General features: G+C 40.7%; 1 protein-coding gene across 1 annotated transcript; it reads left to right on the top strand.

The window, feature by feature from the left end:
• Positions 1-1,188: 1,188 nt before the first annotated feature.
• On the top strand, positions 1,189-15,902 carry ATP6AP2 (ATPase H+ transporting accessory protein 2). The gene is made up of 9 exons (XM_077342906.1): positions 1,189-1,356; positions 4,381-4,511; positions 5,092-5,220; positions 7,374-7,469; positions 7,659-7,796; positions 8,248-8,301; positions 10,384-10,533; positions 12,511-12,627; positions 13,423-15,902. The coding sequence occupies exons 1-9, from the start codon at positions 1,302-1,304 to the stop codon at positions 13,615-13,617; spliced, it is 1,065 nt and encodes a 354-aa protein (XP_077199021.1). The 5' UTR covers positions 1,189-1,301; the 3' UTR covers positions 13,618-15,902.
• The last annotated feature ends 1,701 nt before the right edge of the window (positions 15,903-17,603 follow it).

Raw genomic sequence — 17,603 nt, 5'->3', positions numbered from 1 at the left:
TTTCTTTATGCTGTATATTTATTTATACTCTCACTCTCTACCTATACATTTGAACTGATTACTTCCATTCCATGACATTGTATTTGAAGTGTGCATGCACATGAAAGCTCATACCTTGAATAAAACTTGGTTGGCCTTAAAGGTGCCATTGGACTCTACATTTGTTCTACTGGAACTTTCAAACAGCTTGAGAGATGGGAAACCATTGTTATGTATGTAGACCTGCCGAGGACCTGAGCTTGAGGTCTGAGGCAGGATCATAACCCTGCAAATGTAATTGGCCAACATGCAGCTGGATCTCAACTGCTGGATCCAATCAGTACAAAGTGTAACTGACCAATAGCATGCACTGGCAGGAATCTATTGTCTCTCGCTGTATATATTTGGGGTGTTTTGTGAGGTTTTCTTCAGTTCAGTTTTGGTCCTCTGTACTATAGAGCTGGGGTCAATAAAGAGCTGAAATGAACTCCCAGGGTCCTGGTCTCTGAACCCACAAATCTAACAACTATTATCTGATAAACAGACATTTTCGATCATTTCCATCATAATTGATTTTGCCATTCTAAAAAATAAGTTCCATAATGTTGTGTATCTTATTGAGCAAAGAAATCCCTCCCACCATTCAGGAGCCCACCCACCCCCGGTAATCATCCCGGTCCTTTTCAAGCTCTGTAATTACGCTGGAACACACGGCTGACCTCCAGACTTTCACTGGGCCATTCATTTGTCAATTACCCACAGAACCCGCCCATCTCTTTCTCTTCAGCCTCTGCAAAGAAAAAGAAATCCACGTGAGAACCGGATGAAGGGGGGGGGGGTCGGAGATCGAGCGAGATAAATGGATCCCTTGCATTCTGATTGGTAAATTTTCCTGTCATTGTGGCCCCTCCTGCCGTCAACCACTTCCCACGAGCACATCCACGCATGCCTGACATTCTCTCGCCAAACAGAGCGTTACAAAGATGGGTCAAGAGATTGTGTCATTTCTGAATGGCTAATGTAGCTATCACTCAAGATGAAGCCCTGCCTTCCACGAGGGACAGCTTCTCTTCAAGTGAATCCCATGACTCTAGTCAGCGCGAACCTGGGGGATGCTATTTGCATGGCGTTATCATTGGTCAGGGCGCCTGGCCTCTCACATTGTCGCCACGCCTCTTTTCCCCAGTTCCTCACTGTTCGCATTGTGAATGGCCAGTCGTCCTGTCACTTAGGGCTGGAGGCGGGCTGAAGTGGACCGTGGGGCCGGTTGCTCGAGACTTCCTCTTTCCTCGGGCTTCGTCTTCGCTGGGCTTGCAGCAAGGATGGGGTCGCGGCGGGCCGGGCTGGCGCTTTGGGTGGCAGCGTCGTTGGTGGCAGGTAACGCTCCGGGCGCCCCGCCGTAGGGAGGGATTGCTGCTGCTGCTGCTGCTGCTGGCTCAGTCGTCTCCGCTAGACCTTTTCCCGCAAGCGGGTGGAGGAAGGAAGGAAGGAAGGAAGGGCGGAGATGGGTCCATCTGGATGAGGAGCGGTGGTCGAGCCGGTGCGGAAGCTGAGATGGGCTCTCTTCACGGGGGAGGGGAGTGCGGCGCCCTCCTGGTGGTAGGAGAGAGGCCGATAAGCAGGACCTTAAATGCTGAGGAAGGAGGAGGAGCGGGAGAGGGAAGAGAAGGGCTGGTATATGATGAAACCATTTTGTACTCAAGGTCGGTCGTCGTTCACATTCGTATCTTTGAGTTGTAGAATTTAATTTGTGTTGCTCATGGAGGCATTAACAATTGTAAGCTGAGCCATTTTGGGTACTTGCAACCACTATGGCATCTACAACAGAGCTTTTACCTATGGAATTGTATAGAACTGTGTAGAGTTGTTAATAAAGGAATCATTGAACTTACAGTGCTAATAAGTATATTTCGTCCCTGCACATTCCAGTCCTACTCCCTATAGTCTCTCCTTGCACTAATGCAGAATGCTGAGAAGGATAGCTGAATTCCTACTAGGTTAGCTAGAGGTCAAGGTAGCTATTATGTGGCAAGTACATGTCAATCTCATTTTAATTTTTTTTTAATGGAACGATGGTCAGCTGCAAATTTTGTTGACTTTATTTTGCAAATTACTGTCAAAGTGAGACAACAGTTAAATCCTTCGGTTAATTTATTCCTATGCTCTAAACACCAGTGTGAATTCAGGTTACCATAAATCTCATCGGAACACAACAGAGGATATAATCTGTTCCCTTTCCTTGTCATACTGTGAAAGCTAGTAATTTCAATGGGATGACTCCTGCCTCTTTCTATGACTCCTCTGAACCAAGCATTTATTTGTTAAACTTTTTGCACGCCATCTTACCTTTTGGCTCAGGCTTAAAGCCTTCCTCCAACTTAATTGGCTCTCCGGTTGGACAAGGGCATGGGAGTGAAAGCTATTCTCATCATTGGTGATCAGCTGATAGTTGGTCAAGAAGGCAGCTGCTGGAACAGATTGCTCCTCAGGATAAAGCAGGAAGTGCTGTCTGTTTTACAGTAAATCGGAGGGAGGATTTTGCTGTCTCTGAGTATAGTGATGAGGAAATGCGTTCTGCTCAAGTTTCTGCATGCTGAGTTGATATTACATTAAATATTTTGGTGGGATTACGTTGGAAAACTTGTGGATACAGCAGAACGTGTTCAAATCCATTACTGTCCTGAAGTAACAAGATTCGGGTAGAGCATCTGGATTTGTCAGCTTGTCTTTGAAAGCACCTGGCCCTGACAGTTTGAAAATAAATCTGAACATGTGCTGCAAATGCTGTAGGACAATATTGAAATACCATGTTGGCTCCTCTCTTGGTCTTACAACAGCTAGTCATGCTCCTCTATTGGTTGCTCTTACCTTTAACTCTTCTCTCACAGTTACATTAGCACAATTAGTCACAATCTACCTCATCAACAGCCTACTTACAAGTGCATCCTAAATGCTATACTTGAGCTAGGCTGTCCTGGGTCATCTGCAGTTCGTAGATGTTCATAAATAAATAAGCCGTAGGTCCCAAACTGTTAATCTGGTTGACTGTTGAGTGTGCCCCCTCTCCCCTTTAGAGAGAAGCTGCACCCAAGCAAGATTGCAGCTTTAGGAAAATAACTACTTCCTTCATTTACATTCTATGACTTCATGGGTAGGAAATATTTACAGATGCCATACTGGTGGTATAAACATAGAATGGCACATGTTTACTGTCAATATCTGCTTTGTTTTTATATAACCTTGAATGTGGTTTAACCCTGCCTTCAAGGTTGATTTGCAGAGAACAAATGAAGCAGACTGTTGGAGAACAGAGCCTTGTAAGCCACTTGTTAGTCTGGTGTAATTCCGCCTTCAGAATTCTATGTCGAATACAAACTTTTTGGAGTTGCTAGCTCCCAGTTGCCAGTATTGAGGCTAATGAGTACAAGAGTACCTAATCCTAATATAAAGACAGATGTTCAATCATCATATAAATACAAGGTAAAAAGTACAAATTATATCCACAAGAACCAATTTCAAATGTGTTTTGGCTAAAAGCCCTCCTCAGTGGTAGAATTCAAACTTCGTAATTTTACATTTTAACAAAAATATACATAAAGCTCATCATACACAGAATGGACCTAAAATAAGGGGGGGGGAGAAAATAATTATATTTTATTATTATTAAAATAATCTATAAAGCAGCAACAATTTTTAAAATTTAAATATTTTGAAATGTATGTGACAGGGATAACTACTTTACTTACACTGAGATGCTCACTCGTGGAGTGAATGGTGATAAATATTCTTGCGGTACAACTAGGATGGGAGGAGAGATCCTTTCCTACCACCCAATCCATGTATTTAGTGCAAGGTACATTCAGTGACCTTGTGCCAATGCAGCCTTTCTAGGCTTTGATAGAAATGAGCCTGAAGATGATTTGAGATTAGATTCATCCACTTCCATATTTTGTAATCTATTCAGGTTGCTTTCCATACCACTAGTTCTTGCTTTAGTAGTAGTGTACTATAATTTTGTAGGTAAAAGAATTAAAGTTCAAACTGTTTTCTTTAAATAAACCTTGTCTAACTATGCATCAGAATGACATAGTAAAATGTCAGGTGTTAGAATGGATTGAATAAGTTCAGAATAGAGATCAGAAACTGATCTTTTTTTTAATGCCTTTGTATTTTAATCTTACCTTACTATAAATAAACATAACAGGCAACAACTATTTATCTCTGAAGTTTTTTATTCTCTGCAGGAAGATTAATTTATTGAAAGTTGGTGTTCCTCACCTGTAATCTGAAGTGGTAGCCTCAGATTGTCTCAGTCTACTGCTTGTTGAAGATCAGCAAAAGGGTTGTGTGTGTACTGTTGCTTAAAGAAGTAACTTTACCAGTTTTGTCTTTCTGTTTCAGGTATTGTTGCTAATGAATTCAGTGTATTACGATCTCCTGAGTCGATCATATTCCATCAAGGAAGCTGGCCAATACCTGGAGAACGAATTCCAGATCTGGCTGCATTAACCATGGGCTTCTCTGTTGAGGAAGTATGTAATTCATTGTGTTTCTCTGCAATCAGTAACTGTCACTACTTTCTGATGATTTAAATGTAGGCTTAACGGAGACAGTTATGTGTCTTACGGTTCCCTGCTATTTGGGGATTTTTAACAAAAGCACAAGACAGAAAACCAGATAATGTTTATGTAAGCCATGCTTAGTCAAATCATATTTTTATTTTATTATAGTTTTATCTTTTCTTGCAACTGAAATTGGTCTCCAGAGTATTTGCTATACATAGGATTACAATTTATCCTCACAACTGCCCTCTGAGGTTGGTTAGACTGAGTATGTAATTGGCCCAAAGTCACCCAACATGTTTCATGGTTGAGTAGGGATTTGAACCCAGGCCTTAGTCTTACATTCCAACCACTGTACCACAACAGCTTTCTCAGTGTTGTTGAGATGTGTTACTTTTTAAATGTACATGGTTCCAATATGAAGAGCTCTTTATCTCTTTAATGAATGTCCCAAATTAAGTTTTTTTTTTTGCCTAACTTGCATTGTTTCTTTCCCCCCTGACATTTCTTTTAAAAAGCTTAACTGGAAAATCAACCTGTTCAATTGCAGGACCTCTCCTGGCCTGGACTTGGAATAGGTGATCTCTTCCGGCGTCCTCGAGCTACAGTTCTGATCACAGTAACAGGAATAGACAAGTTGACACTACCTCAGCATGGTATCTCTTACCCAGTTGAGAATGTAAGTACTAAAATGCTGTAGAACAGTGGTCCCCAACCCCCAGTCCGGGGACCGGGACCAGTCCGCGGCTCCTCATCCTCCTCCCTGGCTACTGCCTCGGGGGCTGCCCTGCCACTCTGCCACCAGCTCACCTTTGGTGCTCTCTGGTAGCCACCATGGCCGGGGCTCCCCCTCAGCGTGGCACTGCACAGCTGCTGCTAGCAGTGCCACCCAGTGGGTGGCGGGAAGTAAGGGGCGCTGGCAGGAAAGAAAGCGGAGCAGGGGCTCGGGTGGTGGTGGCGACATCCCTTGACAAAAGACCGGACCTCAGTAAAATTGTCCCCCGGGCCTCAGTAAAATTGTCAAGCGTTGACTGGTCCCCGGTGGGGACCACTGCTGTAGAAGGTCACTTTTCCATTTCATAGCTAAATGTCAGACATTGGTAGAAAACCAGAAGGCACTGGGGTCCATCCGTTTCTGGAGTGCTTGGTGTTTCAGTAAATCTATACTGAATGACAGCTATGTACAAGGGCACTGTGAGGCTTTGCAATAAGAACAATCTGTATGTAAAAACTACTTGGGATGGAAAGTACGTAACATTTCCCTTTTGTGTCCAGTCACCACTACAAGGACTCCAGAAGGAATATTTTATTCATGCTTCTCTATTTATCCTCTGCTTGTCTGTTTGGTACAATGGGAAAGTACATTTTATTTCAAATGGCTTCTAACCCCTGTGTGTTTCACTTTGAGCCTTCAGTGTTCTGTGGAATATAAAAGCAATACTTCTTCCACTAAACCAGCTTTTTCCTCGAGGCTGGAATAAGATCCCCGCCCACCCAACTATTCCATTGTTTTTTTCTTTCTCTCTTTGCTCCATTTGGTGCGGCCCTCAATTTTCTTCTTGCAGTAATATTTGAGAAAGCAAAGAAAATCTGTAGTGCCTCCAGTTCTTTATAAAGTGTCAGAATTCTTAAAAACAATGACAGGAGCAATCCCGTCCCTTCCCTGTACACTGCTGTGCTTAATGTATTCCCTTAGCCTTAACAGAGCTTGTTTCTTTGTATGCCCTCCTTGTGTGCAAATTTGTGCACACCATCTCAATCCCGCATAGAAGCTCCTTATGATCCAGATGTAGAAGTGTAAGGGCTAGATGGGGATACAGGCAGCCTGCATGCATAGCATGACCATTTACCCTCGTTACTTCTGTCTCTGTCTGTGTGCCATCCTTTAGGAGAAGTGATAAACAGGGCTTTGCTTAAGTTAATGGGAAGCCTTGGCTTATGTGTGCTACTCTAGCAGTAGGCTCTGTTGCATTCTGTATTTGATGTGTTTAATTTTTTTATATTTAGTTTACAAATTCAAATAGAGGTACAGAATTATTAGGCACATTAGGCATATGACAGCAAAAGGTACAGGAGTAAAACTTAGTCCCTATCAGTTTGCTCTGCATACCATCAAAAAGTGTTTGGGGTTTTTTTAATTTAAAAAAAATCATTAAAAAAATTAAGTACTTGTTATGTTTATTTCAAAGAATCCTTTATTAGTTAGGGACGTAAATCAGCACAGAGCGTCAGTAGCTGAGTTTATTTAAAGCTTTTCAATGTAGTCATCGAAGTCGGAAATACCTTGGGTGAAAGTATCAAAATGATGTGCCCACAAAACACAAACATGGAGCATTTCAGCCTTGAAAAGCCTTATGGAAAGTTGCGTGGGCTGACGAGAGCTATGAATTGCAATAAAATCACTAAAATTCACCTATTCATTGAAATTCATTGAAGTCTAAAGAATAATGGCATAGTCTAAGCCTACAGTTTTATCCAATACTAATATATTAAACTGTGTATCAATGTTAGGTACAGCTTTGTTTTTATTAAGCTGCCTGAAAGGTCCAAAGTCTTCAATGAAGCAAAGTGCTGAGATGATTCTAAGAATCGCATTTGGATACGTCTTAATTTGTTAAGAAGCTCTTTTAACAGTAATTGTAGAACTGCATGTTTTTGTAAATCTGGGGGAACTAGTTAGTATAGTGACTGCATACATATAGCCTTACTACAATGAATGCAGAATCAGTTACTCATAAGTAGCTAATGCTTGAATTGCATATAATGCACAGACAATTAGAAAGATGTACAATGTTCTCATTTATATAAACCAGAATTTTTATATTGATCTAGGCAGTTCCTTTCAACCTGGATGGAGTTGCAAATGCTATTCATACTTTGTTTTCGGAGGAAACCCCTGTAGTAGTACAGCTTGCTCCTAGTGAAGAGGTAGGTTTCTTAATTTGTTTCTGAAAGCACTTGACATGAGTTAAAATTGCTCTCTGTGTAGGCTTCCAGATACAACACAAATTTGTATAAAAGTTACATTGTTAGAAAAAAGTTACTTGATCTGAATGTCTGTCCTCAAAGCAATTCAGTATTAATTCACTCCTGTATTGAATAATTATGTTTTTTCAGAGAGTATATATGGTGGGAAAGGCAAACTCTGTATTTGAGGACCTTTCAGTCACACTAAGACAACTTCGAAATCGATTATTCCAGGATAATTCCATTTTGGCTTCTCTTCCCCTGAATTCTCTAAGCAGAAACAATGAGGTAAGACCTGACTAGGTGTTGGAAATGATTTTTTTTTTAAAATGTCCTCCCATTTTTTGTGTACGGCTCTTATCCCTGTTCTCTTTTTTGCAGAACGAAATGTTCAGAGTAATTTTCTGACTTCACTGTGGGGACCATTTGGCATTATTAGCATGGATAGCTGGTTAACCTCTGGCTACGAAGAGTGCAAAGCATTCACACACACATTTAATTTAGTCAACTTTTCAGACTTGATGAATTTAAGACATGATTTAATCTTAACTGAAATCCATTTATCACTGAGCTAAGTGATCAAATGATTAGTTGGTCAGCAGAAGTGTGATGATATTGGTTCAAATGACAGATGTGAGAATTAGTGTACTTATATATAAAGTGACTTGGGCTCTTCACCATGAATTAAATGTTATAATTTGATTCCTGTTAAAAATAATTAAGTATATTCTTTCCTTAGGTTGATCTACTGTTTCTGTCAGAATTACAAGTCCTGCATGATATCACTAGCTTGGTAAGCAGAGTGTCTGTTGTTTTTTCAAACAAACATTTAACTGTGGGTTGGCAACTGGCACTCATTGGCAGAATCTGGATAAAAGAAAGCTGCTAATTGGACCTAGGCCCAGTAGCAGCAGACAGTATATAATTTTCCAGCCATGTTAACCTTTCAGCTGATTTGATGCCAGCTGGTTGAGAACTTTGAACTGGAAAGGAAACAACTTGAGCAAATGGCATTTCCAAACAAACAGCTGTAGAATGCAGGCTGGTAGGCAGATAGAACAGAGATCCTGGTCAGCCTGTCAAGTGGCAAAATTATTTTATCTGTTATTAATAATCTGCTTTTTCCACTGCGACTCAACATAGATTACACAATATAAATCAATGCAATAGAAGTAGGACTAGAAATGACAGAAATCTGAAATGGAGCTGTAGTCTGAACAAAGCAAAAACATGAAATGTTGAACAATGCAGAATGGTACAGAATGGTTGAACAATGCAGAATCAGTAGAAACAGTGCATTCTCCTGGATTGATCTGTTATGGGCTAACTCTTATTATTTTTATTCTCTGACCTGGATAACCCAGGCTAGCCTGATCTTGTCAGAAACTAAGAGGGTTGACCCTGGCAAGTTATTTGGATTGGAGACCACCTAGCAATACAGAGGTCATGATGTGGAAGCAGGCAATGACAAACCACTTATTAGAAGATCATAGTGTTCCTCTCGGGGTATACTGGGAAAGGGGGGCTCTCAAATATACAGGGCCCAGACCATGTAAGGCCTTGGAGGTTATAACCAAGACCTTAAACTTGATCCAGAATTCCACTGACAACCAATGCAACTGCTGGAGGATGGGTTGAATATGGGCCTTCCACAGTGTCCAGGTTAAGGGCAGGCCAGCATAGAGCGAGTTACAGTAATTTAACCTAGAGGTGACTGTTTTATGGATCACTATGGCTAGGTTTTCTGGTGTCAGATAGGATGTTAGTAGCTTCTCCAGGCGAAGTTGGAAAAATGGCTTAAATGCTACCCTCGTGATCTGTGCATCCATTGAAAGGGAGGCATCAAAGATCACCTCCAAGTTTCTGATGGCACACAGTGTACTTTGTGAAGACAGGGGAGCTGTGCTTCCTCTTCCAGTCCCTTCCTCCCCACCACAGGACCTTGTTTCATGGGGTTCTCTATGATCATGGGCCTTTTCTGAAGTTTCTAGCAAGATCTGTCTTCATGGTCCCAGTCTCCAAATTTTAAATATCAACAGATAGGACTGTTGAGCATTAGTGGTAATGATGATTATACGTTCTTGCACTCTCTGCAACATGCCCAACACCCTGAAAAATAGTTTAATATGCAGATCTATCCATTAAGAGCAGAACTAACAATATAACTAGTTGGCAAACCTACTCAAAGGTGGTAATTTTTACCATCATCGATGCCTCAAACAGATCATATTTTCCCATTTTCCCTTTCATATTAGTATGCAAAAGAAATGCAGATAATTTCATACTGTGAGGCATAATTCCTACTTTTCATTTTAAAACAAAATTAATTTAGTCATGAGGTACTTTTGTATAATGTAGAAAATAATTATTAAATTGAAAATGCACCTTTTCACTGACTATCTTTTTCCCTCAAAAATAGAGTCCAATAGCGCCTTTAAGACCAACAAAGATTTATTCAAGGCGTGAACTTTTGAGTGCAGGCACTCTTCCTCAGACTAATGAACTAGCATCATAACAGTGGAGATATAAGGCAAAAGCTAATTATGGTAAATTATTAAACTGTGTCACGACATCCAAATTAAGCCTTACGATGCCATGTGATAATTCTTTGCTAAAACAGCTAATCAGACCTTTTTAGTTCAGTTGTGGTTCACAAAAACATTGAAGAAATAGAACTGTCCACATTGGTAATTAATGACAAACACTTTCCTGCTGGCCCCATCCATCTCCACCCAAGTGTGGAACCATCCCTGCAAGTGACAACTATCTTGTCCTGAGACCAGAGAGTTAAATTCATAATGACATTACATATTACTAAGATCACATTACAGTCATGTTGTCACAAATAAAATCTTTTTTCCTGTTGCTTTACAAGCTTTCCAGGCACAAGCATTTAGCAAAGGATCATTCACCAGACTTGTACTCTCTAGAACTTTCTGGGTTGGAAGAAATTGGTAAACGGTATGGAGAAGATTCACAGCAGTTCAAGGATGCCTCTCAGATTCTTGCAGACTCACTGCAAAAAGTAAGAGAAACAGGGTTAAATGAATTTATTGAGGGACAGATGTACTAGTCCAGTGCAGGAGGATGTTTTCCTTTACCCACAACTTGACTGAATGCTTCTTTCCTCATTAATAGATTACAGAACAGTGGGTTGGATCACACATTTCTGCTTGTGAAAAGGAAGTGTTCTTTGACTATCCACAGGATCTGACAAAACAACATGGAATGGGGTGGTAAATAAGGAGCATTAGTGAATAATTGTAGAATTAGAGTTTATAGTCAAACCAGAATCTGTAGTCCTATTGGGCCCTAATAATGCATTTGTAAGTGACTGGTAGATCAGTATTATTTGATGAAGAAAAAATGATGTAGACTCAATTCTGGAAGGATCTGTTTTTGTATCCTTAGGTATTTAGATAATAAAGATAAGTGTAGAAGAAGAAGAGTTGGTTCTTATATGCTGCTTTTCCCTACCTGAAGGAGGCTCAAAGCGGCTTACAGTCGCCTTCCCTTTCCTCTCCCCACAACAGACACCCTGTGAGGTGGGTGAGGCTAAGAGAGCCCTGATATCACTGCCCGGTCAGAGCAGCTTTATCAGTGCTGTGGCGAGCCCAAGGTCACCCAGCTGGCTGCATGTGGGGGAGCGCAGAATCAAACCCGGCATGCCAGATTAGAAGTCCACACTCCTAACCACTACAGCAAACTGGCTCTCTGCATCTGGGTCAGAAAAATGAAAAGCATGCCTACTGGATGGGGGATACGCTTCTAGGTAACACTGTGTGTGAACGAGACCTTGGGGTACTTGTGGATTGTAAACTAAACATGAGCAGGCAGTGTGATGTAGCGGTAAAAAAGGCAAATGCCATTTTGGGCTGTATCAACAGAGGCATCACATCAAAACCACAAGATGTCATAGTTCCATTGTATACGGCACTGTTCAGACCACACCTGGAGTACTGTGTGCAGTTCTGGAGGCCTCACTTCAAGAAGGACGTAGATAAAATTGAAAGGGTACAAAGGAGAGCGACGAAGATGATCTGGGGCCAAGGGACCAAGCCCTATGAAGATAGGTTGAGGGACTTGGGAATGTTCAGCCTGGAGAAAAGGAGGTTGAGAGGGGACATGATAGCCCTCTAAGTATTTGAAAGGTTGTCACTTGGAGGAGGGCAGGATGCTGTTTCTGTTGGCTGCAGAGGAGAGGACACACAGTAATGGGTTTAAACTACAATTACAACGATATAGGCTAGATATCAGGAAAAAAAATTCACAATCAGAGTAGTTCAGCAGTGGAATAGGCTGCCTAAGGAGGTGGGGAGCTCCCCCTCACTGGCAGTCTTCAAGCAAAGGTTGGATGCACACTTTTCTTGGATGCTTTAAGATGCTTAGGGCTGATCCTGCGTTGAACAGGGGGTTGGACTAGATGGCCTGTATGGCCCCTTCCAACTCTATGATTCTAGAAATTAACAATTGCAAGCATCAAAATGTATGATCAGATTACTTTGGGTACATGTTTTTGTGAAGGAATGTTGTAGCCACATGCTCAGAAGTGAAAAGGACAGCAATATGCACCTGCTTGTGTAACAAAGATCCCTTTTGAAAAACTCTGCAGTAGGGAAGAAAATGATTTCCTTTAAAAGAAATCCAAAAAACTGAGACAACACCTTGAAACTTCTCTGCACTTTTTGCTTAATATCTGGCATTACAAGTGGGCCTCTTAAAATTGAAACAATTTTCCTGTGATTCCACTGAAAACAAAGTGAACTTTATTCTTCAAATATTCTCATGATTGCAGTGGTGGCCTATCTTGCTGTAATGGAGCCAAGGTTTTAGACCTGTTGTGCAGACTGCACCTACACGTTGCTAGGGCATATTAACCAATCTAAAAGTGAGGTTAAGAGGGTGCCACTCTTTTGTTGCCAGTTTCAACTTAAATGGTATGCCACATGATCTGTCTTCCATTAATGCTTTACTGTTGTACAAAGTTTTGAACATTTTTCAGTTTGCAGATGAAATGTACAGCCTTTATGGTGGCAATGCAGTAGTAGAGGTGGTGACTGTGAAGACATATGACACACCCTTTGTGAGGAAGTCACGATCTATCTTGGAAATCTCACAGGTTTGTGTAAATAGTTAATCTTAATGGACTACCAATACAGCTTTACACCTCAATTCAAAGTGCAGTTATTTGTGAACTTTGTGGATTTTAAATGCCTATCCAAGCAAGTTATTTGAAATGCAATCAGACACCAATGAAGCTCCTATGATTCCTTGAGCTTTATTATTTGGTCCCCCCACAAGCCTTACTTGTAAGAAATGAATGGAAATTATTTTGAAGACACCTGAAGGTAATTGCTTCCATTTTAATGTGGAATAAGGATCAGTAAGTTGTGCAGAGCAATGGCTTTGCCATAAATTTCATGAGGCGACAGGCTATCCCATCTAATCTACTGACACTTTTATGGACCTACAAGCACACAATTGTAGTACATGGACACAATGCACTTGTCATGCAACTTTTTCTAAAAGTAAATTTCAAGTGGAAATTTTGAGCCAGCTATCGTTCTCTGAAGTGTGAAATAAAAACTTCTAGAACAATACATTTGGGCTAACTTAACTTTGAAACTCTTCTTGCTATTGTATTTCCGAACTTCTTCTATGATGACTAGAAACTTCTTTCAAAAGTAGCCAGAAATTTCAGAATACTAATTCCTGAAATACGCACCAACATGCTTCAGGCCTATTGCTGAAGAGTTGTTTCATTAAATTTCTATAGGTTACAAAGCACAGTTTGCATTCTGTGCCTTACATGTACTTCCCCAGAATATCTCTTGTGTTCCCTGGGGGAAATATGTATTTTTCATTTGAATACTAAAGAACAGTTTGTTTTTTATATTTTCTTCTCTTGCTATAGAACATCCTTGACAATCAGTATAATCTAGGATATCCATACAACTTTAACTATGCTGTGGTCTTCAACATAATTCTGTGGATGATGATAGTCCTCATCATAGCTGTGATTGTTATTTCCTACAACCTCTGGAATATGGATCCAGGCTATGACAGCATCATTTACAGAATGACCAACCAGAAGATCAGGATGGATTAAACACCACTTAATTGAAACCTAAAGAAGAGTCAATCTTCCAGTGCAACTATCACCATGGTTTTCTGCTTGTTAATGTGAAGATATATTTAAGACTAGTGGTGGACAGTCAGTTTGCTCAGCTGGAATGTGCAATGGTTGTAAAATTATGATCTAACCTATACACACATTTATGTAAAGGATCCTCATGCTCCTTTTGTGCCCATGCAGTATGAATTCAATTTCAGAGCTCCTCCTCTTGCTGGTTAGTAAACAATGCACTGAAGAAAAGTAGCAGCTTGTTTTGCATTAAATCCTTTTTTCACTGGAAGACTAGAATGTTGGTTGAGGTAGTGTTAGGTACTGAATCAGTTGTAACTTTAATGTAAATAATTCAGGCTGTTTGTAGGGGTGTAGTCGTGGTTATGTTGGATATTTAGTATCAAAGCTTATTAATTCTGAGTCCAGTGTTAACTTGTGAGCCACTGTACAGACTTTGAATAAAGCAAATTGTGTGAAAATGTCCCAGAATAAAGAAAAAGATAAACAGTGATACATGTTGTAGAGATGTAGGGCTTGTCGTTGCTATGAATTATTTCAGAAAAGATCCCTTTAGTAACCACAGCTTTATTAATTTAGTGAGAGTGTACAGAGTATAATCTTAGACCAGATGAACTCTGACTATTTCATGGAAATACAGGTGTGAATACACAATCATTGAGGTGCATGGTGTTTGTGGCGGGCACAACTATTGTGGGGTGGAAAGTACAGTGACAGTTGCACATATCTATAGAAGTGAGTGTATGTGCAAATCATTTTTCCTATGTTGGTAAGTGTGGGGACTGGCCCAGCCTGATCTTAGAAGCCAAGCAGGGTCAGCTCTGGTTTGTGTGTGTGTGAGACCACCAGGGCAATAGCAACCCACCTTTTGCCTTGAAAACCCTCCTGGGTCACCCCAAGTCACATGTGATTTGATGTATTTTACACACATAGGGTGACCAAAATAGATTTTCAAATAGGTCCATCTCAGGGCTGTAAAGCAGCATAGTTCCTTCTAATATTGTCAACTGCATAGCTACATTGTGCATTGATAGTCATCTGATAATAGGTGTGATTTTTTTCTGTTCTGTTCAACACAGTCTATGTTAATTTGACCTGTACAAAATAGGTGGATACGAGCAACTTCAGTGAGTAATCTAGAATGTAATTGTTTATATTCCATATTGTGGGAATTGCCATGCATGAATATGAACACTTTCAGGTATCTTATGCTTTGGCTTGGTTTAAACTATATTAGCAGTAGTGAATGGTGAGGGACTGCTTGAATTAACAGAAATGCCACCCTTGTTCTCAGCTTCATTGACCAAGTGACCTACTTGAAATACCTGAACTTTTCCTGGTTTCAGTGTGGCTGATTTAGTATCCCTGTTCCGATATCGAAAGTATTTACTTTGCAAGTCTATTCAATAATGCTGTATTTATATACTACTTTATCCTGTTAGCACGCCCAGCTAACATTTTTTTAAAAAACACATGAAGACATGGGTTTTTCAGGCAGGGAGACCAATATCCCAAGGTGGTGTTTTTGGGCCTCTGCTCAGGCCTGGCAGAACAGCTCCATTTTGCAGGCCTCTAGAATTGTTTAAGATCCCAGAGGGCCCTGATCTCTTCAGGCAGAACATTCCACCAGGCTGGGGCCAGGGTTGGTTTTACTTCTTTTTTTCTAGTATGCTTACACTCTCATTTGTGTAGCAGTAATGGATAGGATTCCATTTTCTGATTTGCTGGACATAAAAATTAAACCTGGGATTTCTAACAAAGATTCTTCTCTGCCTTTAAGCTGATGCAGCCCTCCTCTGAGATCAGAGGGAAGAACTTGATAAAAGAACATAACATTATAAGATGCACGGAAGGACCTGCCACAATATATAACTACCCACAATGAAAATATCTACAAAATCAAAAGTAAATGTGTAAAATGACCATTAAATGTTAAGTGAAGTTAATAAACAATCTCCAGATTGTGCCTCTGGTATACAAGGTAGCTCTATGGAAGATCAGATACTCTATTAGGATAAGTCAAGGTGGCTGGCTTGAGTCTTAAGCACAACCAATAACAAAATAACAAGCTGTAGTTATATCATAGACCATCAACTATACTGCTGAAAACGTTTGGACATATTAAGAGCATGCTTATTCTGTGTCTTTGAGAGTTAATCTTAAATAATTTTATGTGCCTGGTCCCCATTCACAATGCATTATAAAATGTCTAATTTATGTGCAATAAAATGTGTGTAAACTTTTCATAATCTGTGCTACCTGGACCTGGTGATTCTAAGTAACTACTTTTAGTCCTTGGTTTTATTCCTAGAGAATTGAAGATAGTTGTTTTTAGACAACAAATTATGTGATTATAGTGAAGAGATCATAAGCTCTTAAGTAGAGCAAGACACCATCCAACCTTTGCTATGGCCTCTAGTTATGAGGTAGAGTAGCTGAAGTGTCTGAACATTTTCCTGAAACAAGGGCAGCTGAGTTAAAGTCTCGATCCTGATATGTTCTTCAGACAGTAAAAGAACATTCTAATTCTGCATGTTAGCCATTGTGCTATAGGAAAGTTGAGGGAGACAGGAATTTGTATCTTTTTGCAGGAAATTTGCTGGATACCTCAAAAGCATTTGCAAGGACTGAAGGTAAGAGAATGTTCACTGTAAGCTCAAAACCAATATGTAAAGATTTGCACACTTTCAATATGCACAGTTGTAAGAGTCTATTGCCGGGGGGGAGAACAACCACTTTCCCCTAAGAGGGGCAATATAGGGCTTTTCCCCCTTGGATATGCAGGGTTGCCACCTGGAGATAGGTACATTCTTTTATGAGGCATTACAAAATTGACCAGTTGGCTTCTGTGGCAGTTAGCTTTGGCAGGAGCGATTTGCGGCAGGCTGTCTCGATTTAGACTAGAGGCTGGTCTTCCCTCCTAGGGACTTATTTCTCTGCTATGTCCCAGGAGTAAGGACTGCCCCACTGAGGACCACAAGAGAACATATTTGTTTCACTTACCATGAATTTTCTTTCCTTAGTCCGAAGGCAGGGGCAGTTCATATTTCCTGCACTGGTTCTATAAGCAGGACATGGTTTCATAAACAGTATAATTTGGACTGGTTGAGCCTTTACCCTGCTGCTGTAGTTAATGGTTAGTTATGTCTAGTTCTGATGATTCTTGGTTTTGCCATCACTCAGTATGGGCACCAGGGGTTTGACGATGTGTGAGATTGATGTTTTTTTGATGGGGGGAGAGATAGTTTTCCCATTATGATTGCTTTTGGACCAGACTAGGGCAGTTGGGAGAACACTTTCTCCTAGTGGAGTCACAAGATTGGCAATCCTGCCTATGAGGAGTCAGAGCTACATCCCAAGAGTGAGGACTGCCCCCCCTCTTGGGCGATCAAGAAGGAAGATTCTATGGTTAAGTGAAACAAATCTTCCAGTCATTCCATGCCTGCCTACTTCTTGCCTATAGCTGCAGCAGGCAAGATTGAGTGTTCCTGATTATTAAATGAGCCAACCCAGAGATTTATAACTATTATGACTAAACTAGATGACTGCTAACTCCCTCAGTGTACTTGTGCTTAAAGGAAATTAAAAAGATTCTTGGATAAGGTTTTGCACTGACGTGCCTCTGAGCCCTTCCTCACTGGGTCAGAGGAAGTGCTGAAGGGAACATAGGGCAACTCTTCAAAGGTAGCTTGGTTCCCAAGACATTTCTATAGAAAACAGACATGAGTAAAATGGAGAAGGGGTAATGGGTCCCCAGAGGGGAGATAAGGATTTAAATTAAGAAACTTTCCATCACTGTACCATTACGATAGGAATCACTAGAAAGACCGCAATGGTTGGAGAAGCTGAAGGCAGCAGGAAAGAGGAAGACTCAACATGAGATGGGCTGACTCAAAGAACCCACAATCCTTCATTTACAAGATCTGAGCAAGGCTGTTTAATCATAAGAT

The sequence above is a fragment of the Paroedura picta genome, chromosome 6 (assembly GCF_049243985.1).
Source record: "Paroedura picta isolate Pp20150507F chromosome 6, Ppicta_v3.0, whole genome shotgun sequence".
Lineage (NCBI taxonomy): Eukaryota > Metazoa > Chordata > Lepidosauria > Squamata > Gekkonidae > Paroedura > Paroedura picta.
The sequence above is the reverse complement of the archived record's forward strand: the minus strand, read 5'-3'. Positions and strand labels throughout refer to the sequence as shown.